This window comes from Antechinus flavipes, chromosome 2 (genome assembly GCF_016432865.1).
Source record: "Antechinus flavipes isolate AdamAnt ecotype Samford, QLD, Australia chromosome 2, AdamAnt_v2, whole genome shotgun sequence".
Lineage (NCBI taxonomy): Eukaryota > Metazoa > Chordata > Mammalia > Dasyuromorphia > Dasyuridae > Antechinus > Antechinus flavipes.
Window position 1 is genome coordinate 255,354,268 of NC_067399.1, and position 22,677 is coordinate 255,376,944.

A 22,677-nucleotide genomic window follows, 5' to 3' on the forward strand; every position below is an offset into this window, starting at 1 on the left:
AGCTTACCATAAGGATTCTAATATCTGAATCTGTAGATTTCATTAAGCCAGAAGCCAGAAGCAAAGGCTTCAGTGAATCTGAGTGCATGTTTGCATTTATATTAGGATTGCAGAATTGGATTACTGAAGTTAGCAAACTTGAGTTCCTTCCCCTACCTCCAGAAATCAGTTTAATGCAGAAATTAAAATACTCTCTAGTGACAAATTAGAGAAATTTCTATTCAGCAACTATTTTATATGGAAAGCATCCAAGTTACACATTGATAAGCTATGTGAAAAATTGAAAATATCGAGACTGTCCATCCAATATATCTGCTTTTATTAGAGAAGTACTCCTCTAGTATTTGTTTAAAGTTCCAACACTCTTATTTTCAAGTCATTCTGGAATTGACTAGAGATAGGATATATCATAATGAATTACAGCATTGGAAATTGAGGCAAGAGTTTTAGTCCCTGTTCTGGAATGCATTTCTCATTTTAACATTAGGAAAAGTCATTCTTTCTCTTTTTCCTGATTCTTCTTTATATTAGTATCTTCCTTTTGAAGTTATCCTCAATTTGTTTTGTTTTATATAATTATTTGCATGCTGTAGCCCCATTAAACTGTGAGTTTCCAGAGGCTAAGACTGTTTTTTGCCTTTCTTTGTAAATCCAACACTTAGTATGTGTTTCATAAATATTTGATGACTTGAATTGACCTTATCCATCTGTTAAATGAGAAACTAAATGATTTCCAACATCAGTTTCAGCAACGAGTCCATGAAACAAAGATTTTGTCTCAGTTAACAATCTATGTCAGACCATTATAGAATCCAATTCTACTGCCCTCAACTCTGAACCAAGCTCTAGTTTATTTGTCCCTTGGGCTTTCAGGGAGTTAATAATGTTCATCAACTTACACATACTCATCAGATATAGTGAGAACTAAAATAATAATGCTAATAATAAAAGAATGTAGATCGATATAGTGCTTTGACCTTTGCAAATCACTTTCCTGTATCTAAGGAAGGATGTTTCCCTGGGATTTGCTTTTAGCTTTTTTCTTCTCTCTTTCTATACTTCCTTGGTAATCTCACTCCTGCTTCTATACAGATGACTTTCAAATCTATATGACTGGTCTTGATCTCATTTCTGAGTTCCAGACTCAATTTCCTATTAGGTACAGCTATAGGAAACCTACACTAGGATATCCTCCAATTCAATCATGATTCCTTCTAAGCCTGCTCTACTTCTACCATCATCTACCATCTATCAATGATGCCATTTTCCACCCAATCTTCCATGATGACCCTGGATTTATCAATGACTCATCCCTTTTCCTCATCTTCACATCTAATCAATTACTAAATTCTGTCCATTTTATCTCCACATCTTACATATTCATCACCACCTCTCTATTACTACTGCCATCACTGTTAGCCTTCATTATTAGCCAATTGAACTGTTGCAATCAGTCATCTTCTAATAGGTCTTCTCACCTTTACTGTCTTCCTTATAGTTAAGGGTGCGCTGGAGCCAGCTCAAATAGGCTAGAGAGAGAGAGAGAGCTATTTGTTAACTTTCCAGAGTAAGCAATTATACTTTGTAAATCAGGGCTTGATTTATTATTTTATTGATTGTCTAGATGAGGGCTTCTTAAACTTTTTCTGCTTACAGTCCTTTTTCACTCAAGAAATTTTTACATGACATTGGGCACATAGGTTATAAAATAAGTATACAAATAAAAATGTATTGATCATAAATCATAATTTCATAACCCTCACATTTAGTTACAAGACTCCATGGACTGGAACCACAGTTAAAGAAGTTGGGCTCTAATTTAAGCACATAATGGGGAAAATGTTAATAATGTAGGTTGAACTTGATAATTATGTCAGGTGTGTGTATTGTGTGTATATATGTATGAGCCAGTGATTATATATTATCAGCACACCATTGCTATGTTCAATCTTTGTACCAATGCTATTACACTTTACTCTTTCTTAAATGTAGAAATGGGAATATTACTTGCTTCTCTGATAGAAATCTTCAGTACTCTTTATTATTTCCCATGTGAAGTCTAAACTCTTCCAAGCCTCCTTACAAACTAACATGACTCTCTTTCCAGATTTATTTCATATTAATACCTTTCACACACTCTATAATTTAGCCAAAATAGACATCTTTCTGCCCTCTAATTATACAATGAGTTCTCACTTTCCTTGTCTGTTCAGGCAACTCCCAACTCCTGTAGTACTCTTCCTCTCCATCTTTGTTGTTGAAATCATTTTTAAAAGTCCAAATCAAAACACATCTCTTTCAGGAAACCTTTACTGATTCCCATCCCATTCCTCTCACTTCCCCATCCCCCACTTTCCACCTCAAACCTCATATAACAGTTTGTTTTGTAGCTTTCCAAAGTACTTAACATGTAATATTGTGTATTATAGAAATCTGTGTGAGATGCTTAATATCCTACTAGACTGTGGGTTCCACAAGGGAGCTTATGCAAATGTATCTTCCTCAGTACTTAATTCTATGCTTTACACACAATAGTTATTTTAAAATTTTTTTAGTGATTTGCTTTGTTGGTCTAATTATCTCACTTGACTGGCATAAAACTTCTCTGAAGTTGGTAAATCAGTAATTATAATTCTCACTTGACAGATGAGAAAATTAAGACTGATGTCAGTTTAGATTTATTTTGGCTCTGGGCTCCAAAAACAATCCAATACTGTCTAAAAGAAGCAATACTTTCTAAGTTTTCATCAAGAAAATGTTCTACTATGATGTCTAGTGCCTTCACCCTTCCTAATTCTCCTAATTCATCTTCCCCCAATATTGACTTCAATTATTTCTATTCTCAGCAATTATACTCCATTATATGCCATTGTAATTATTCACTAGCATAATCCTAGATTCCTTTGCTCACCCCATTCCCAATATTCAACAATTTCCTATCTCCTAATCCTCAACCTACCCTCTAAATTCTTTGCTCTTGTTTCTGGATTGTTGATCATCATGAAAAAAAAAATCTCAGAATGAAGTTATCATATATCACAAATTAAAGGTATAGTTCATTAATGAATCATTTTCCTTCTCTCTTCTGACTCCTAAAAGTACCATCAACTTCCACACTCAGTGCAAATGAAAGTCTTTTATATCACTGAAAAGTTTGAGGCTTTTCAACAGATATTCTCTCACTTCTCTTCCCCTACTTCTCAAGACTTCTCCGGGGCACAACTTTTTCTCCCCTCCTTCCTTCTAGTCTAAGAGCAAAGAGGAATGTCTTAACTAAGTTGTCAAAGTTAGAAAGGATCTCACAGATCATTTGTTCCAATGGTCCTCAAACTTTTATTCTCAGTATCTTTATACTTTTAAAAATTATTGAGGATCTGTCCAAAGAGTTTTTAATATATTTGGATTATATTTATAAATATTTGCTATATTAGAAATAAAAACCAATTTTGAATTTATAGACCCTCTGAAAGAGTTTCAGAAATACCCAGGATTCTCTGATTTTTGAAATCACTGATCTATTCCATACACAAAGATAAATTCTCTCTAAACAAACAGATGAGAAATCATCCTTCAATCTCTTCTTAAAGATAGACAGGGATGATAGAATCAGGGAAAGGATTAGGAATTTACTATCTCTGCAAGCATCCCATTCAACTTTGAGACAGCTCTAAGAGTCTTCTTACTTAAAGTTAAAATATGTTTTGACTTGCAGCTTCTGCTGGTTGCTCCCAATTATGCCTTCTAAGTATCTGTAAAATGGAGTTTCTTGTGACAAATCTTCAGATTCTTTAGATGAATTCATTTAATCATGAATGAAAGAAAAAGGATTTTTGAAGAAGTTACCTTATGTCAGACACTGAGATAGTTACTAGGATATAACAAATCAAAAACCAGGATAACAATTGCCCTTAAGGAGCTTTCATTTTAAAAAAGGAGAATATTGCATATAGATGAGTGGTAGCCAGGGAGAGGTGCTTTGTTCTGGAAAGTCATGGGGATTGTGAAGGGAGTCATGGGGAAATTGATTAGCTTAACCTTTCCAGGAAGGGCAATGTAGATTCGATGACTATTTCCAGAGGAAAAGGTAGAAAGTAGAGGAAAGAGTTCTGGAATCAATTAAATATGATAAATTCATCCATCAGAGCAGAGCCCTAATGTGGAAACTGGTCTCTGACCCAGTCTTACGTGAAAGGTAAAGCAAGATAGAATTGCTGGAAAACAGCCTATATGCTGGATGGTAATTCCACAAAAACATTAAACTAGAGAATCCAAAGAAATTTTAGAGATCATCTCTTTTAATTCCCTCATTTTATAGATGAGGAAACTGAAACGCAGAAAGAGAAACTGAATTATTAAAGGTCACACAGGGAGTGAGCTGCAGAGCAGGGGTTCAAATTGAAACCTTCAGATTTCAAATCCAACATTCTTTTACTATATTATGATGTGAACATAACTGCCATGTGTCCCGTCCCTCAGCCCACCTTATACTGTCAAAATAGCACAGGGTTTTCTTTGTACATGATTAACCCTTAATACATGATTGTTATTCTTTTCTCCCTAGAGAAGCATTCTCTAAGTATTCCCAATTCTTTCAACTGATGCTTGTATGAAATAGTCTGTGGTTCCCTCACCACCTTCCTCTGAATTTTCTCCATTGTTTCTATGTTGATTTTGAAATGCAGCTTCTGAAACCAAGCACATATTCCAAGCATGATATGACCAGGGCAAAGCACAATATGATTATTACTTGCTCATTTTGGACACCATTTAAGAAGAGTATTCAGGCTATTTGCTTCATCATTTCCCACCCAGCTGCTCTCCAGATTTCATTATCATCAAAAACTCATCATTCTACAAGAGAAAAACAGTTTTTTAATTCACAATCCCCCCTCAGATCATTTCCCATCCCAGCTACAGAACTTTCTCATAGCTTCTTATTTCTTTTTATATATTATCGCCTCCATTAGACTTTAAGATCCTTCAAGGCTAAGACTGTCTTATGCCTTTATTTGTTATCGCCATCATTTAATCTACTAGGTGCTTAATTAATGTTTATAGGGAAGTTATGTGGCTCAGTGGATAAAGCACTGGATCTGAGTCAGGAGGACTGGAATACAAATCTGGTCTCAGACACTTAGTAGGTGGGTGACACTGGACAAGTCACTTGACTCTCTCTGCCTCAGTTTCTTCTCTGTAAAATGAACAGAAGAAGAAAATGGAAAACCCCTCCAATATCTTCGCCAAGAAAGACCCAAAAAGGGTCATGAAGAGTCAAAGCTGAACAACTACAACAAATGTTTACTGACTCTGACACTATATCTCTCTTAATGATGTCTTAGATAGCAATTATTTTGTGTTGCCATTTAACATCATTGACTAGTATTGAATTCATGATTTATTAGATCTCAAATTTGTTATTAATAAAAATTATTGTCTAGGTACAACCTTACCTATCTTGAACAATTGTGTATGTATGTGTTTTAAATCCAAGTATAGATAATATGCACATGCCTACTATGTTTCATTTTATGAGCCATAGTTTTCTGAAGATTTCTTTGAATCCCATTTGTTACTCAGCATGCTAGCTCTCCATTTCAGTTTCATGTCACTTTCATAGTTAATAAATATGTCACATCCACCTTCATATCATTACTCAAAAATATTGAACATTATAAATTTTTGAATACAAGACTATAAGCAGATACTAGGAACACAATTTAAACTGATGTCAATTTGTAGATAGCAATGACTCCTTTAGAGATCCTTGCCAAATATATTCAATCTATGTACCTAATCCCATCTTTCCTGCCTTCCCTACAGCCTTAATCTAGCAATTAAACCCCTTCTCTCATCTATTTGGAATCTTATTTCTCCTGTCTCTCTGCTTTAAAAATACCTTCCAGTTTTCCCAGCCTGAGTTTGTTAGAAGAAATGATTGGGGGCAGCTAGATGGTGTAATGGATAGAGCACCAACCCTGAAATCAGTAAGATCTGAGTTCAAATCTGGTCTCAGACACATAACACTTCCTAGTTGTGTGACCCTGGGCAAGACACTTAACCCCAATTGCCTCAGCAAAAATAAATAAATAAATGATTAAATTCCAGTGAGGAATTGCTTTCATAGAGTTGTTTATTCACAAAAGGTAAGAGGAAGAACAAATAACAGAGAATATATAGTCTATTCTCCTGTGTTTCAGATGAGAAATCCAGAGAAGAAATGTGACTTGTGCAAGATGACCCTGCCTTCCCAATTACCATTCTATCTCTCTCCCCCACTTCTCAATTTAAAAAGAAATTAGAAGTTTATATATAACATTCTTATTTTGTTCATATTTGCTATCTACTCATCTTTCAAATACTGGAAAACAATACTCATGTCCTCTCTGAGTCTTCTCTTCTTCAGGCTAAAGATCCCCAATTTCTCTAATTATCATATTATGTGAACTGGAGACCCTGCAACATCAAGCATTGCTTTCCTTTGGATGCTCCTCAGCTTTCAATGTCCCTTCTTAAAATTTCTCCATTTCAGCCACATTTCTTTCATTTAATCCTCATAGATCATGATTTCTAGTCCCTTCTTAGTCAACTCACTCCAAACTATACTGCTTCCAGTCAACATCTCTATCTCATCCCCATAGGAAAATTGGACCCTACCTTCAGAATCACCTTGGACTCTCCCTGAGAGGAGAACTCTTGCTATATTTTTCTCAGAACTAGACCTTCAAAGGACTTGCAGCCATTTCTTGCTCTCTTTTATATGTTGTCTTATCCTCATTTGAATAGAAGCTGAAGACAAAAACTGAATTGCTTACATGCCTTTTTATCTTAGTACTTTACACAATGCTGGGTCCATGGCAAACACTTTAAAATTCTTTCTGTTTCTTTCTCTGTCTCTGTCTCTCCTCCTATCCTTCTCTTTCTTTCTCTCTCTTCTCTTTCTCTCATGATGTTTTTGTTTTAGATAAAATATATAGATTTTTATTTGTTTTAGACAAAATACATAGATTTTTGTTTTCTTTTGTTTTAGATAAAATACATAGATTCCCTCCTAAACAAATTTATATGTTGACTTTTTCTGCCAATCTAGTATTTGAAGGGGAGGAAATGCTTCAGTTACCTATATCATGTAGGGAAAATCTTGGCTCTGCTACTGTGACTTTGTGGTATGTGACTTTTAGTAAGCCCTTTCTCCTTTATCGGCTTCATTTTTTTTTTTCATCTATAAAATAAGGGACTATAGATACTCTCAAAGATGCCTTACAATTCAGATACCAGATTTTATTTCCTTTACCTCTTCTTTGAGCTAATGGGCCCATTTTACATAAGCCTCTATTTCCAAAGCCAACAATATTTTTTAGTGTTGCACTCTACCATTGGCTGAATTAAACTGATTGAAATAGCAATAAGACTCAACACCCTTTATCCCTACCTAGGGCTGAAACTGCTTTCCCATCTCAAGGCTCTTGAGATACTGGTCCTTTCTGAGTACAAAAGATAAACAACAACCTCCGTGATTAGTAGTAAGAGCTAGCCAACTGAGGACCTACCTGGAACTGGACAATTGGGCAATTTAGCTCTCTTCTTTTCTTCTTTCCTTTTTTCTTTCCTTTTCTCTTTTTTTTTTTTCCTTTCCTTTCCTCTTCTTTTCTTTCTTTTTTCCCCTTTTCTCTGTCCACATGGGGCATATCATACCCTTACTTGCAGGTGCTCTGCCCAAATGTCATCACTGAAACCTCACAAGAAATCTTAGGGTTTATGGGCTAGGACCATGCCTTAATGGTCCAAATCACTCTGGCTTTTATTGATTGGCCAACAATAGGTCCCAGGCCATTTGGTCATTATTTGGGCCCTGATTAACTCAGAGTGAGTGTAAATAGCAATTGTTTTTGTTTTGGCCAGGACCCTTGAGGTCCTCTCCTCCCAGATTGATTTTTTTGACTAGGTAAAAGAGGCCCTTTTCTGCCTGATTTCTTATGTACTCTTATATACTGGTTATTGCCTCAATCAAACTGATCTCTGTTAAAGTTCTTAATTTTAAAAGGCTAAGGTCTCCTATTGCATCCAGGGACACCTCTAATATATCTGGCCACTGGACCCAGATGGTTCCAGAGGAGAGAGTGAGGCAGGTGATTTTGTACAATCCTCTCTCACTTAAATCCATATAATTGCTTATCATGGAATTACCTCTTTGATGTCATGGTGTCATCAAGGATGAAGTACAAGCAATAACAACAACTTCTGGGAAAAGAATCACAGATTCTCTAATCCAGGAATCCTGAACCTTTTTTGTGTCATGGACCCTTTTGTCAATCTGGGGAAATCTATAGATTCCTACTCTGAATAATGCTTTTAAATTCATAAAATACAAGTATTGAAAAAGAAACAAACTACATTAAATTACAATAACAATGAAAAAAACAAGTTCCTAGACTACAGATTAAGAATAACTGCTCTGGTTTACATCAGGAACAAGATGGATGACTAGACATTTTCTCTGATCTTCATAACCTCTCAGGTCTCTGTGAAATAGCAATTATGCACCAAGTATATAACAACTTTAGCTTTTTCTATGGTGTCCTGGACCAGAATTCAGAAAATTTCAGAATTTAAAAAATGAAGAACTGATACTTATTCTAAGCCCTTGCAATGCCCCTTCCTTACTATAAATGCTACTAGCAGTGAGACTGTACTAATAGACTCACACATAAGCTCACAATGAAATCCAAACCTACAACCTAGTACCCTTGCCTCTGTCCAGTGGCAGACTCCAGAATGCAAAAGTTTTCTTGAGCAGTAGCAGATAACCAGCATGCCAGGCAGCAGCCCTTCAGGAGCAAAAAATTGTGGAGGCCACAACTCTTGTAGCATAAGAATACAAAGTTCTTAATTGCTGGTTCAAGACCAAATAACTGAAGGACACAAAGAGAAAGATAAGACATCAGGACAGGACACTCTGTGTGTGTGTGTGTGTGTGTGTGTGTGTGTGTGTGTGTGTGTGTAAAAGAACTATATAACCAGATAAAAGCAAGAGAGACAAAAGAACTAAAACAAAACTCCAAAGAGAAAGGGTAACAAACAAGCAGAAGAGATCAGGGATCAGAAGAAGAATACCAGTAGGAACAGGACCATTAAAAAAAAAAGATTAAAGTAACTAAAGGAACATAATGCTATGTTTGCATCAGAAGAGGAGGAAAATAATCACTTGGAGAAAAATATAACAATTTATTCAAGAAATTATTCATTTTGACCAAATAAAGTTTTCACCAGGCAAATAGGAAAGGTTCAACATTAGGAAAACAATCAACATAATTTGTTGTTGTTTAGTCATTTTTCAGTTATACCTAACTCTTCTATTTTTTAGCTTATTTTCAAAATATATGCAAAGATAGTTTTCAATATTCACCCTTGCAAAATTTTGTGTTCCAATTTTTTTCTTCCTCTTTTTCCCCTACTCCCTCCCTTAGACAGCAAATAATCTAATATATGTTAAATATGTGCAATTCTTTCATTATTATTTCCACAATTATCATGCTGCACAAGAAAAATCAGATCAAAAGAAAAAAATGAGAAAGAAAACAAAAAGCAAACAAATAACAACAAAAAGGTGAAAAGACTATGTTGTGATCCACATTCAGTTCCTATAGTCCTCTCTCTGGATGATGATGGCTCTTCCCATTGAATTACCTCATTGTTGAAAAGAGGTATGGTCCATCAGAATTAATCATCGCATAATTTTGTTGCTGTCATGTACAATGTTTTCTTGGTTCTATTCACTTCACTCATCATCAGTTCCTGTAAGTATATCCAGGTCTTTTGAAATCATCCTGCTGATCATTTCCTATAAAACAATAGTATTCTATAACATTCATATACCATAACTTATTCAGCCATTCTTCAACTGATGGACACCCACTTAGTTTCCAGTTCCTTGGCACTAAAAAGAGGGCCGCTACAAATATTTTTGCAGATGTAATTTTCCCTTTTTATGATCTCTTTAGAATACAGGCCCATTATATCCCAAAGAGATCTTAAAGAAGGAAAAGGGGCCTGTGTGTGCAAGAATGTTTATGGCAGCCCTCTTTGTAGTGGCCAGAAACTGGAAACTGAGTGGATGCCTATCAACTGGATAATGGCTGAATAAATTGTGGTATATGAATGTTATGGAATATTATTGTTCTATAAGAAATGACCAGAAGGAGGATTTCAGAAAGTCCTGGAGAGACTTACAAGAACTGATGTTGAGTGAAATAATCAGGACCAGGAGATCATTATATACTTCCACAGTATTCTATATGATGATCAATTCTGATGGACGTGGCTCTCTTCGACAATGAGATGAACCAAATTAGTTCCATTTGTTCAATAATGAATAAAACCAGCTATACCCAGCAAAAGAACTCTGGGAAATGAGTGTGAACCACTATATAGCATTTCCAATCCCTCTATTTTTGTCCACCTGCATTTTTTATTTCCTTCACAGGTTAAGTGTACATTATTTCAAAGTCCGATTCTTCTTGTGCAGCAAAATAACTGTATGGATACATACATACACAAACACATGTATATATATAGAGAGAGTTTCACATATACTTTAACATAGTTAACATGTATTGGTCTACCTGCCACCACCTGGAGGGGGTGGGAGGAAGAAGGGAAAAAATTGGAACAAAAGGTTTTGTAATTGTCAATGCTGAAAAATATCCATGCATATAATCTTGTAAATAAAAAGTTTTATATATATATATATATATATATATATATATATATGCAGGTCCAGTAGAAACACTGCTGGATCAAAGGGTATACACAGTTTGGTAGCCCTTTGGGCATAATTCCATATTGCTTTCCAAATGGTTGGATCAGTTCACAACTTCCCCAACAATGTATTAGTATCCCAGTTTTCCTACATCTCCTCCAAAATTTATCATTATTTTTTTCTATCATCTTAGCCAATCTGAGAGGTGTATAATGGTACCTCAGAATTGTGTTAATTTGCATTTCTCTAATCAACAGTGATTTCAAGCATTTTTTCATATGACTAGAAATTTCTTCATCTAAAAATTTTCTGTTCATATCTTTGACCATTTGCAATTAGAAAATAGCTTGTATTCTTATAAATTTGAGTCAATTCTCTATGTATTTTAGAAATGAGGCCTTTATCAGAACCCTTGGATATAAATTTTCTCCCACTTTTCTGTTTCCCTTCTAATCTTGTCTTCACTGGTTTTGTTTGTACAAATTTTTTTAACTTAATATAATAAAAATTATCCATTTTAAAAATAATATACTCTAGTTCTTCTGCATAAATTCCTTTTTTCCTCCACATATCTTGTTCTTTCAATTTGTCTACAGTATCGATCTTTATGTCTAAACCATGGATCCATTTTGACCTTATCTTGGTATAGAATGTTAGGTATAGGTCAATGCCTAGTTTCTGCCATATTATTTTCCAGTTTTCTCAGCAATTTTTGCCAAATAGTGAGTTCTTATTCCAGAAACTGGGGCCTTTGGGTTTATCAAACATTATATTACTATAATCATTGATTATTGTGTCTTGTGAATCTAATCTATTCCACTGATCAACTACTCTATTTCTTAGCCACTACCAAATGGTTTTGATGACCACTGCTTTATAATATAGTTTTATGTCTGGTATAGTTAAACCACCTTAATATGCATTTTTCCATTAATTCTCTTGAAATTCTTGATCTTCTGTTCTTCCAGATGTACTTTGTTATCATTTTTTTCTAGGTCTATAATTTCTTATGTCTAACTCTTCTTGACCCCTTTTGGGGTTTTCTTGGCAAAGATACTGTAATGGTTTGTCATTTCTTTCACCAGATCATTTTACAAATGAGGAAACAGTGTTAAGTGACTTGCCCAGGATAATAAGAGTTAGTGAGTGTCTGAGGCCCAAGTTTGAGCTTGGAAGAAGAATCTTGACTCCAAATTTAGCACTCTAAGACTGAATTGAATTCAGATCCTCTGGACACCAGGACCAGTACTCTCTCCACACTATCAGCTAGTAAATTAACATAATTAGTCATATTAAAATCTAAAACATCTAAAAACCACATGATCATGCAGAAAAAGTTTTTGACAAAGTACAACTCTTTTTTATGCTAAAAACCCTACAAAGCATAGATAAATAGGGACCTTTAAAAATATCATAAGTAGTATCTATTTAAAACTTGAATCAAGCATGTTTTTGCAATGGGGATAATCTAGAACATTTTCCAATATATATGAGCCTGAAGCAAGGATATACATTCTCCCTACTATTATTTGATTTAATCTGGAAATATTAGCTGCAGCAATAAGAAAAGAAAAATAAATTCCATAAAAAAGATTGGTAAAGAGGAGATAAAACTATCCTGCTTTGCTAATATGATGGTATATCTGGAAAATTCAAGTGAATCAACATAGAAATTAATTGAGACAATTAAAAGTTTCAGCTAAGTTGCAAGCTGCAAAATAAATCCATAAAAATTAGTAGAATCTCTATGTGATAATAACAAAACATCAGAAGCAATAATAGAATAATTGCATTAAAAAAATCCTACCAAATGCATAAAATATCTGAAGATCAACTTCCCTCCACACAAAACACTTATATAGATTTAATTACAAAATGCTCTTTAAACAAAAAAAAAGAACAATTTAAATAATTGGATAGTCTATATTCATAGTTAAGCTATATTAATATAATAAAAATGACCATAATACCAAAATTGACATAAACTTTTAATGCTATGCCAATCAAATAACCAATGGGATATTTTGTAGAACTTGATAAAATAAAAACAAAATTCATTTGGAAAACAAAAGATCTAGAATATCAAGGAAAATTATGAAAAGAGGTAGGGACAGAGAGAATAATATCTTCAGGCCCTAAATTATAAAGCAGCAGTCAACAAAACAATTTGGTATTTATTTAAAAGATAGAGAGATAGGTCAATACAATGGAATAGACAAGGGAGAATCAGACACAATAGAACTCAATAATCCAATATTTTATAAGTGGAAAATAAAAATAAAAAATACACTTTATTTGATTAAAAAACTTGCTGGAACAATTGGAAATCAGGCTAGCAGAAATTAGGCTTAGACCTAAGATACCACATTCAACAATACATTTTAAATGGATATAGGATCTTAAATTTAGAGATCATGGTATTAAAAAAATTAGAAAAGAAATAGATCATATACCTGTCACAGCTATAGGCAGGAGTTTTATTCACAATGAAATGAGAGATGGAGCAATTACAAATTAGATAATTAATTATTTGAAATTGAAAAGTTTCTAAACTGACAAATTTAATGTATCTATAAAAAGAAATGATGTGGTTTAATAGGAAAAGCTTTGGATCACATTTCTCTGATAAAGGTTGGATACTGAAGATGTATAAACTATATATTATATATATACATATATATACATACACACATATACATGCATGTATGTTTATATGTGTGTATATAATATATATATGTATGTATGTATACATATCTATCTGGGAAAGCTATTATATGTATATAAATTATGTATACATATAATTGTGTACATATACATAATAGCTTTCCCAAATAGATACATAAAGGATTTGAACAAGCAATGCTCTAAAGAATAATTCCAAAATATTCACAATCACATGAAAAAATGTTCCAAAATCACTAAAAATAATAGTAATGCAAATCAAAACAATCTTGGGCTGGCATATTTTCACCATTGGTCCTACTACTTTTCCTTGACTTATATTAACTATTTCTTAAACTCCACATTCTGTATCCCACCTCTCTGCCTCCTCGAATATCTAGCTTTTTTTTTTTTTTTTATCCTTAAAGGATATGCTCAGGTGTTACCTTCTATGCAAATCTTTCTTAATTTATCCCAATTATCAATGCTTCCTTTCTTTCTCAAATGATGCTTTATTTACTTATGTGTATATATTTTGCAACCTAAGGCAGAATAAAAGCTCTTTAAAGTTGGAGACTGTTTCATTTTCAGCCCCTAGCATACTATACATAGTAGGCACTCAATAAATATTCATCTAATGGAATTGAATTTCATTATATTTCCTTTCCAATACTCTGAGATTCAGCCAAACTAGATTATTTATACTTTTCACTTTCCCAATTCCATGCTTTTGTTATTTCCTGTGTCTAGAATTTAATCCCAGCCTCTCCCAGTCCTTTAAAACCCAGTTCAAATGCTACCTTCTCTATGAAAGCTCCTGAAATCTCACCCCAACCCTTTAGCAACAACTTTCATCCTCCCAGGCCTCACCCAGCACTGTTATACCTCTTCTGTTCTCTTGTCATACATTGTTTTGTGTATTGTTATTGGTGTTTTAGTTTTATCCTCCTCCTAGAGCATAAGAAGGTCACAGTATATTATGGAAAGTTTGATTCCTGTTTATTTAAAGAAACAGAGAAACTGGGAAGAAAAACAAATTATTTTTTAAATCATTTAAAATTCATTCAAAAAAGGAAATTTGCTTGCTTGTTTGTTTCATATTTGAAATGTTAGCTAGCTAGCTAGATGACATAATGGATAGAGCACCATCGGTGAAGTCAGGAGGACCTGACTGCAAATTTGGCCCCAGCCATTAAATAATACTTACTAGCTGTGTGACTTTGGGAAAGTCACTTAACCCCAATCACCTTGCAATTTTTATATAGCCATATAGCTTTCAAAACTACACCCCACCTTCTCTTCCTGGCTTCATTTCCCACATAGCCTATATTCCTATTTACCAGTGGTTTCCTCATTCTCCCCTTCATATGCATTGCAAATTCCCACCGCCAGGATTTAGTTTGTTTGCCAGGAACATCTTCACTGTTTTTTTTTTGGTACTGTTACAAGTTCTATCATCTTGGTGAAGCTTTTGCTACAGCTTTAGCTACAATAATCCTTTCCATTTTGAAATTATTGTCACATTTATTGTATCTCTTTACATTGTATCTAATGATCCAAATAATATATTTTCTTTTCCTGATGAAACATATCTTTTATCGTTGTTACATGCCAGCCTATCTTAGCTTCCCTGTTAGACTTGTTAAGGGCAGCAACTGAGTCTTAGTCATTTTTTGCATCCAGGTAATACAGAGGATAGAGAACTGGTCTGGAGTCTGAAAAATTTGAGCTCAAATATAGCTTCAGATACTCATTAACTATGTGATTCTGGTCAAGCAAATTGGCTTAGTTTCCTCAACTATGAAATGGGGATTATAATAGGATCTAACTTTCAGGACTGTTGTGAAGATAAATGAGACATTTGTAAAGTACTAAACATAGTACCTATTATATAGAAAGCTCTTAATAAATACTTATTCTTTTGTGTCTTCCTTAGCATTTATTGTCTTGAATGAATTTTCTGTTATTTTCATATCATTTAATGAATGTATATATTTGTAATAATATATATATATAATCACTTTTTAAAAAACAAAGGGAGAAAGATGCTATGGATAATCAAAAAGCTATTTTTATTTGTCTTTGAAATGACTTTTTGATTATCCATGACATCTCTCTCCCTTTGTTTTTTCAAAAAAAAAAAAAAGACTGTGAGTTGAATACTCAGTTTTATGGCTGAAGGCACACAAGCCCACACAGATCACCTGCAATTTTTTTGGAAATTAGTGTCCAGAACCACAAGCTGCCATTCCCCCTCAAGCCTCAGCTTGCCTCGGTTTGGCTAGATTCCAGTCTTTGTTGCCAATTCCAAAGGATTCATTCTAACTGGCAAGATGCCTGCTGAGCTGCTTGTGTTCTATCTAGGCTGTAGAATGAGAATTTAGAGAATGGTCACTTTGGCGTAGATACCAATCTCTATAGAAAGTAGCTTTACAGAGGAGCCGGGAGGATAGAAGCCCACAGCTAAACACCTCTGGTTCCCCTAGTGACAAGGGAGGTTTGGGAAAAGCCCAGGCTTTTCACATACTTCCTTGTTTTCTCAGATCTGGTAGAGACTATTTACAGATTCCCAAAGCTGCTTATCTCTCCAGCTCAGCCAAACCCAGTAGAATCCTAATTCCTCCCCCAGAATATTAATTTACTCTTGATCTTCAACTGAATATTGACAATCATTCATATTATCTGAATCCAACTTGCCATCCCTCTGGAATAAATCTGTTCCTGGCAGGAAATGGTAAATTTGGAAAGTCAAAATCTAGGTAATCCAAAATCCAAATCAATTTGGAGGTCATTTGTTGCACATAATATATAAGGGGGTGAAAACATCAAAAATAATATCTTCCATATCCTTTAATAACCAGAGCTATTCCTTAACACATCCCAATTAAAATAATATTAAAATAACACAACATTCAACATTAATAAGGTTTCTTCCTCAGGTGGCAATATAAAAATACATTAAATCTAGAGATAAACCTAATCAAATAGAATCATTTTTAGGAAAAGCATATTCCCTTAGGATACTTTTCAGAGACCAGGCCTGGCATTTGACTGAACATTATGGGTCTTTTGTGGACAGATGGTTGGAAACAAGAAGGGAAGGAATAAACCCATTTATTTTATTTGTAAGCACTGCAGGAAAACTTCTGCTGGGCCCAGACAGCTGGGTCTGGGTCTTGGAATCTGAGTATTAACATCTGGGTAGTGAATGCATTACATTTGATTTAGCTGGCACTAAGGAGTGACTAATTGGTGCCTTCCATATGGAGAAGAAAAAATGAAACTAACCATTGCAGATTTTCCCTCAAGAACTAGTCCCCATTCTCACACACATTAGAAAATGACCACTGATGGTAAAGGTAAAAAGAACAGTAGGTAGAGAGAAATTGGCTGATTCCCCTCAGTTACCTGAAGGGAAGAGGAAGGAGGAGAGAAGAAACTTGGAATAGCTAATCTCTTGAGAATTTAGGCAGATTCCAACAAAAGGGAAGGAAAAAAAAGATCTCTAAATTATCAGATTTTTTTTCCTCAACTTCTCAGGTGCCCTGAACAAACTGGGCAGAAAGGAGGCAACTTTTTTTATTTCCTTTGGGACCCTAGTTAGGGATATAAATTTTTAAAAAGCTAGAAAGAGCAAATAAAGCAACAGATAAAGATGTCATACAATTTGCTAATTAGCTTGAAATGATATCTTCTAATCATTCAGGCAGTCATAGTGTTTTATTAAGTGCCTGCTGTATACAAGAGAAAGGTAGGAGCTGAGGATAAAAAAGGATCTTCCATTTTGTTCTGGGCACAGGCAATCCTAAATACAGTTAAATCAATGTAGAATACAAACAAAGAAAATATACATCACAGGTACAGGGCACTAAAAACTGTGAGGATGAGGAAAACCTATTTTAAGGAATGGCACTTGAGCAGACCCTATGGGGGAGCTAAGGATTCTAAAATACTTTCATGTTTGAGATTTGCCTTTCACACCAAACTTGTCAGAAGGGGCTTCAAACCAAACTGAAGCCATTTGGATTTGTCTGTGGAGAACTGAAATATCTAAATATGTTCTCCAAGTAGGTCTCAATTTACATATATTTTCATATTTGAAGAATTAGCTATAAATTAAATTCTATTTTAAATTCATTAGGGAAATCTCCACTAGATTTTGTCTAAGAATGAAACCTTAAATAAAATGAAGTAGTTAATGATACCAGCTCATTTATTTCTGATATAAATTTGGATTTTCATGTTTGCTTTACACAAGGAAAGATCCATTTCTAATGAACAATAAATTTGACTGGGATAGGATAGACCAGTCTCTCTTTATATAAGAGGGACAAAATGTTGCATATAACCAAATTCTGAAGATGTGTTTTCTGGGAAAGTCCCTGCAAAAGTCTTTTGGATTCAAGATCATTCTAAATAATTTCTTAAAAGCATAGATTTAGAGCTTGAAGGAACTTTGGAGGTCATCTTGTCATTTTATAAGGCATAAATGGCACAATGGATAGAGTACTGGTACTGGAATCAGAAAGACCACAGTTCAAATATGATCTCAGACACTTATTAGTTGTGTGACTCTGGCAAGTCACTTAACCTCTGCCTGCATAAAACTGGCAAAGCACTCTGCAGTATCTGCCAAGAAAATCTCATGAATAGTTGGTCCACAGGGTCACAAAAAAATCAAACACGACTGAACAACAAAGTCATTTTATGGGTGAAAAAACAGATCTAGAGAAATTAAGTGACTAACTCAGTTGCACAGAAAGCAGGTGTTTATGTTGCAACAGACTGAATACTAGATCCATAGACATGAAAAGACAGTATTACCTAGTGGATAGAGAGTTGACCTCGAAGCTAGGAAGACTTAGATTCAAGTCCTGCCCCTGATATATCTTTACTATTTAACTTATTTATTTAACTTCTCAATGCTGTAAATAACTCTTACAATTATAAATTGCAGAGAGGGTACCAACTTATATTTATTGAGAAAATTTTTTCACTCAAGATTTCCCTATACCAATAGAATCACAAGATTATTCTCTGTTCCCTATAGGCTCAAAGAATGGTTTAGCTGAAAAGGATAACAGAGCTCATCCAGGATAACCTTCTTGTTATATAAATGAGAAAACTGAGACCCAAAAGTAAAGATTACTTCCCCAAAATCACACCCAGAGACACAACAGGGCACCATGAAGCACCCTAGGACAAATATAGAAGCTGCAAAAATACCTTCTCTGGCATCAGGAGGGGAGGTAGAAGGAGTCATTATACGGAAGAAACTCACTTGTTGTAGAGAACAATGTCAGGTCTCCAAATGAGCTCTGAGGGGATACGGATTGAGGTCACATTTTCATAGTCCATTGGGTCCCAGCGAAGCTTATAGTCTTGCCATTCCTGAAAGTACCCATGTGCCCAGAATCAAACACAATAAAAGAAAAAGAAATGATTAGGAGAAGAAAAGGAAGAGGAAAAGAGGATAATGCATGGAGGAAAAAGGATTCAGCCTTTTTGACACACTCACCTGTTTCACCCACACATTAGTGGTCATCATTTGATTCTTTTCATCCTATTAAAGGCAAGGGGACAGAAGAAAGAAACTCATTATTTTTCTACAAAGCAGTGGAGGAACCTTATTAAATCATTTGATTTTCCACATTTTCTTCCACTATAAACTCAGCAACAAAAATGCCAGAAGTCTACGAAGGGACAGATGTAAAATGAGGCTATGTGACCACACAACAGGCACCTATGGCACCCTCAGCAAACATTCATTTGGTGGTAGCAGGGTCTCAGAGAAGAGAGAGTGAGTGTCAGTATATTGCCCTGAGGAAATACTATAAATCTTTCAAATAAAGACCTCTGAGAAAGGCTTTGGCAAGCCCACATAGAACTTGGATTTTGTTCTTTTATTTGATCATCATATTGGAAATCTGATATTTGGTGAAGAAATCTCTGTATTAAACTTAAATGCCTTTCCCACTGTCAAGACCTATCCTTCTGGACCTTCCCATTCAGACCAGTAGAAAAGTATTTTTTTTTCAACCTTGCAGAACAAGGGTTGTCTTTACTATTTCTTGGTTTGGTACTCCAGGAGGTAAAAGTAAAATTGTTCTTATTCTTACTCAGTTAGAATTTCTTTTTAATAATAATAATATCTTTTTATTTTTCAAAATACATGCAAAGATAGTTTTCAACATTCACCCCTGCAAACGTTGTTTTCCAAATTTTTGTCCCTCTCTTCTCACAATCCCTCATTTCCTAAACAGCAAGTAATCCAATATAGGTTAAAAGTGCACAATTCTTTTAAACATTCCCACATTTATCATACTGCACGAGAAAAATAAGATCAAAAGGGGAAAAATGAGAAACAAAAACACAAGTAAGCATACAACAATAGCAAAAAAAAGTGAAAATACTATGTTGTGATACACATTCAGTCTCCACAATCCTCTCTCTGGATGCAGATGGTTGTCTCCATTACATGTCTATTGGAATTGGCCTTAATAATTTCATTGTTGAAAAAAGCCAAGTCCATCAAAGTTGATCATCACATAATCTTGTTATTGTTGTGTACAATGTTTTCTTGGTTCTAATCACTTCACTTAGCATTGGTTCATGTAAGTCTTTCCAGGCCTTTCTGATTGATTCTTATATAACAATAATATTCTACTATATTTATACAGCATAACTTTTTAGCCATTCCCCAACCAATGGACTCCCATCCAGTTTCCAGTTCCTTGCTACTACAAAAAGGGTTGATACAAATGTTTTTGCACAATTGAGTCCTTTTCCCTTTTTCATGATCTCTTTGGGATATAGATTAAATAGAGAAACTTCAGCTAGAATTTCTCGACTGATAATTTGTATGTCCAATTCTGCACTTTTTACATGATAACTCTGTAACTTCTCACTTCATGCTCTTAAATAACCATCTGTTCTTATCCCTCCACTCCTTCTCCTTGCCTCTAATTGTTGTTTCTTCAAGAAATTCTCATTTTTTATATGAACTTCATTTCTAAATATATTTCTTCCCTGTTATCCTATCTAGCTAGTTATCCCTTATAAGGAAACTTAAAAGGCTAATACACATTTAATTGAACAAAACTATCCAACACATTCAATTGAGTCTGACACTGTATATAATTTTCTCTACCCATAGTATCTATATATACAAAGAAGGGAGGGAAATATATTTTCTTATTTGACCTTTCCTATCAAGACCAGAACTGAGAGATGGACACACAAAGAATGTCTCTGAGAAGGGGCAAGAAATGAAACTTGGGAATCCAGGCAGTGCCCAGGAAAACCTTCTTCATGGCTGAAATCTCTGAGGCTGAGAGCTCTTACCACTGACTATTCATGGCTGCCTTCCATGAAGAAGCAGCGGTAGGAATTCTTAGCCCCAGAGATTTCAGCCATGAAAAGGTAGTGGCAGAGAGTGAAAGAGTTCCCTGAGGGGAAAACCACATACTCCCAAAGGATCAAACCACAGTGATTGAGAGATAGGAGCTGCTAGATGTAGTGCGAGGGTGTCAAATGTTCCTGGACAAATCCTCCAGGAGAGAGAAATGGGAATTTCCTGGATAAAACTGAGTTTCTGGACAGAGTCTCTACAAGAGAAAAGAAATGAGGAAACATGTAGTAGTAAGAGCAACAAGAACCTAAGCCAGAATGAAGAGGATCAAATACGGACCTTGCCTTCCATTACTACAGTCATTTAGGCTCAACCTTGTGATTCTAATAAATCACTCTAGCTCCTATCCTGGGTTGTTCCTAGAAATCTAATCATTTGATTAATCTCTTCTCCTACATAACCTACAGTGTGGGTGAATGACTCTAGCAACTCCAAAAAGAAATGCCTTTTGGGGACATTCACAAACATTAAGGTCTGGTAGGCATAGTTACCTAGAGGACATGGCAGAAATGGAGATTGGAACACCAAAAGATGAGAGCTATTTGGACATTTATTTTCTACAGATATGTTGACTAAAAGGTAGTGCTTAGTTTGGAGAACTATATCAGTCCCTAGAGGGAAGAAGAGTTGTCTTGGTGGTTATAGGCTTCTGTGAATCCTTTGAGTATTTTACATTTTCTATGGATTAAAGAAAATTGATTGATTGTTCTGTATCTTACAAAATTAACTTGAGTGCTTATAAATTACTTGAGAACTCTGTATACTCACAACTGTAGAATCCTATACATATTTTAATGTCTTGAGGGAGAATCTTAGGGATGGGAGATCAATCAAATTATTATGTTTCTAAGGCAAACTTGGGTAGGAACATGTGCCAGAGTGATTCATTAGAATCACAAGTTTGAACCTAGTTTGTATAAAGTCAAGTCTTTACTTAGCTCAAAGCTGAGAACCTTAACAACTTCCATAAGCTAACGCTGCCTTCTTTCAGTGCTATTACATATATTTGTGATTGTTTGTCCTTTTCTTTTTTAAAAGGAGGCCAATAACATCACAAGGTGACTTATGAGTGAATTGGATTTAAATGAGGCAAAACTCAGCAAAGTCATTAGCCTGATTCTTTCCTCCAGAGTCATTGAAATCCAATAGCAAGACAAAAGCCAAGATGAGTGGCAAAGACCTAGGATGCAGTGGGTGACCTTGGTCTTCCTAAATTAAGGTTTCCTCCAGGCCTCAGTTGGGATGATTGGATTGATGTATTCAATCATCCTCACAATTACATTAGATTAAAAGGAGGGCAGAAAAAGATCTCCGATCTTCTAGAACAGTGGAAGATCTTAGTTTCCCATAACCAAAAGGCCTTCCCCCATCTGTGGGGGAAAGGACATATATGAGTCAATGTTCCTAGTATCTTATGGCATTAAAGAAACACTTAAACAACAATAACAATAACAACATACACTTAAGTTTCTACTAGTAAAAGAAATCTTTACCTACATCTTTATTGGGAAATTTGGGATCTTTGTTGAAAATCTGATTTGCTTTTCTTTTTGTTTCATTTGTAATAAAAATACTCTCCCATTTGAAAGTCATTTCTTTTCTCCTTCTTTGTCTGGTTTCCTGTCATTCCTCTGAGTGAATTTTCCACACTTCTAGTTAAAATCACTGAAATTACTTGGGGAACAGGAGATAGATAGGACAGACTGGTGGAGGACTAGAATGGTACTGCTCCTCTGGAAGCCACCATGAGGAATGAACAATAGGGATAAAATGTCTATGGTGCATTGCTTGGGAGAATGTACAGAGTCCACTTCTTGTATTGCACATTCTGGACCTCATTCTTTAGCTG

General features: G+C 34.9%; 1 protein-coding gene across 2 annotated transcripts in view; it reads right to left on the reverse strand.

Annotated features, from left to right (window-relative positions):
- Positions 1 to 22,677, reverse strand: part of CHRNA4 (cholinergic receptor nicotinic alpha 4 subunit) — a 58,240-nt gene that overhangs the window by 27,045 nt on the left and 8,518 nt on the right. Inside the window, exons 3-4 of one of the 2 annotated variants that reach the window (XM_051976751.1) lie at positions 18,936 to 18,980; positions 18,699 to 18,808 (exon numbers count right to left, since the gene is read on the reverse strand). In XM_051976751.1, coding sequence (XP_051832711.1) covers positions 18,699 to 18,808; positions 18,936 to 18,980 — 155 coding nt within the window. Of the gene's footprint in view, positions 1 to 1,478; positions 1,512 to 18,698; positions 18,809 to 18,935; positions 18,981 to 22,677 lie in introns of those variants that run through there. The other variant, XM_051976752.1, reaches the window with a different exon arrangement.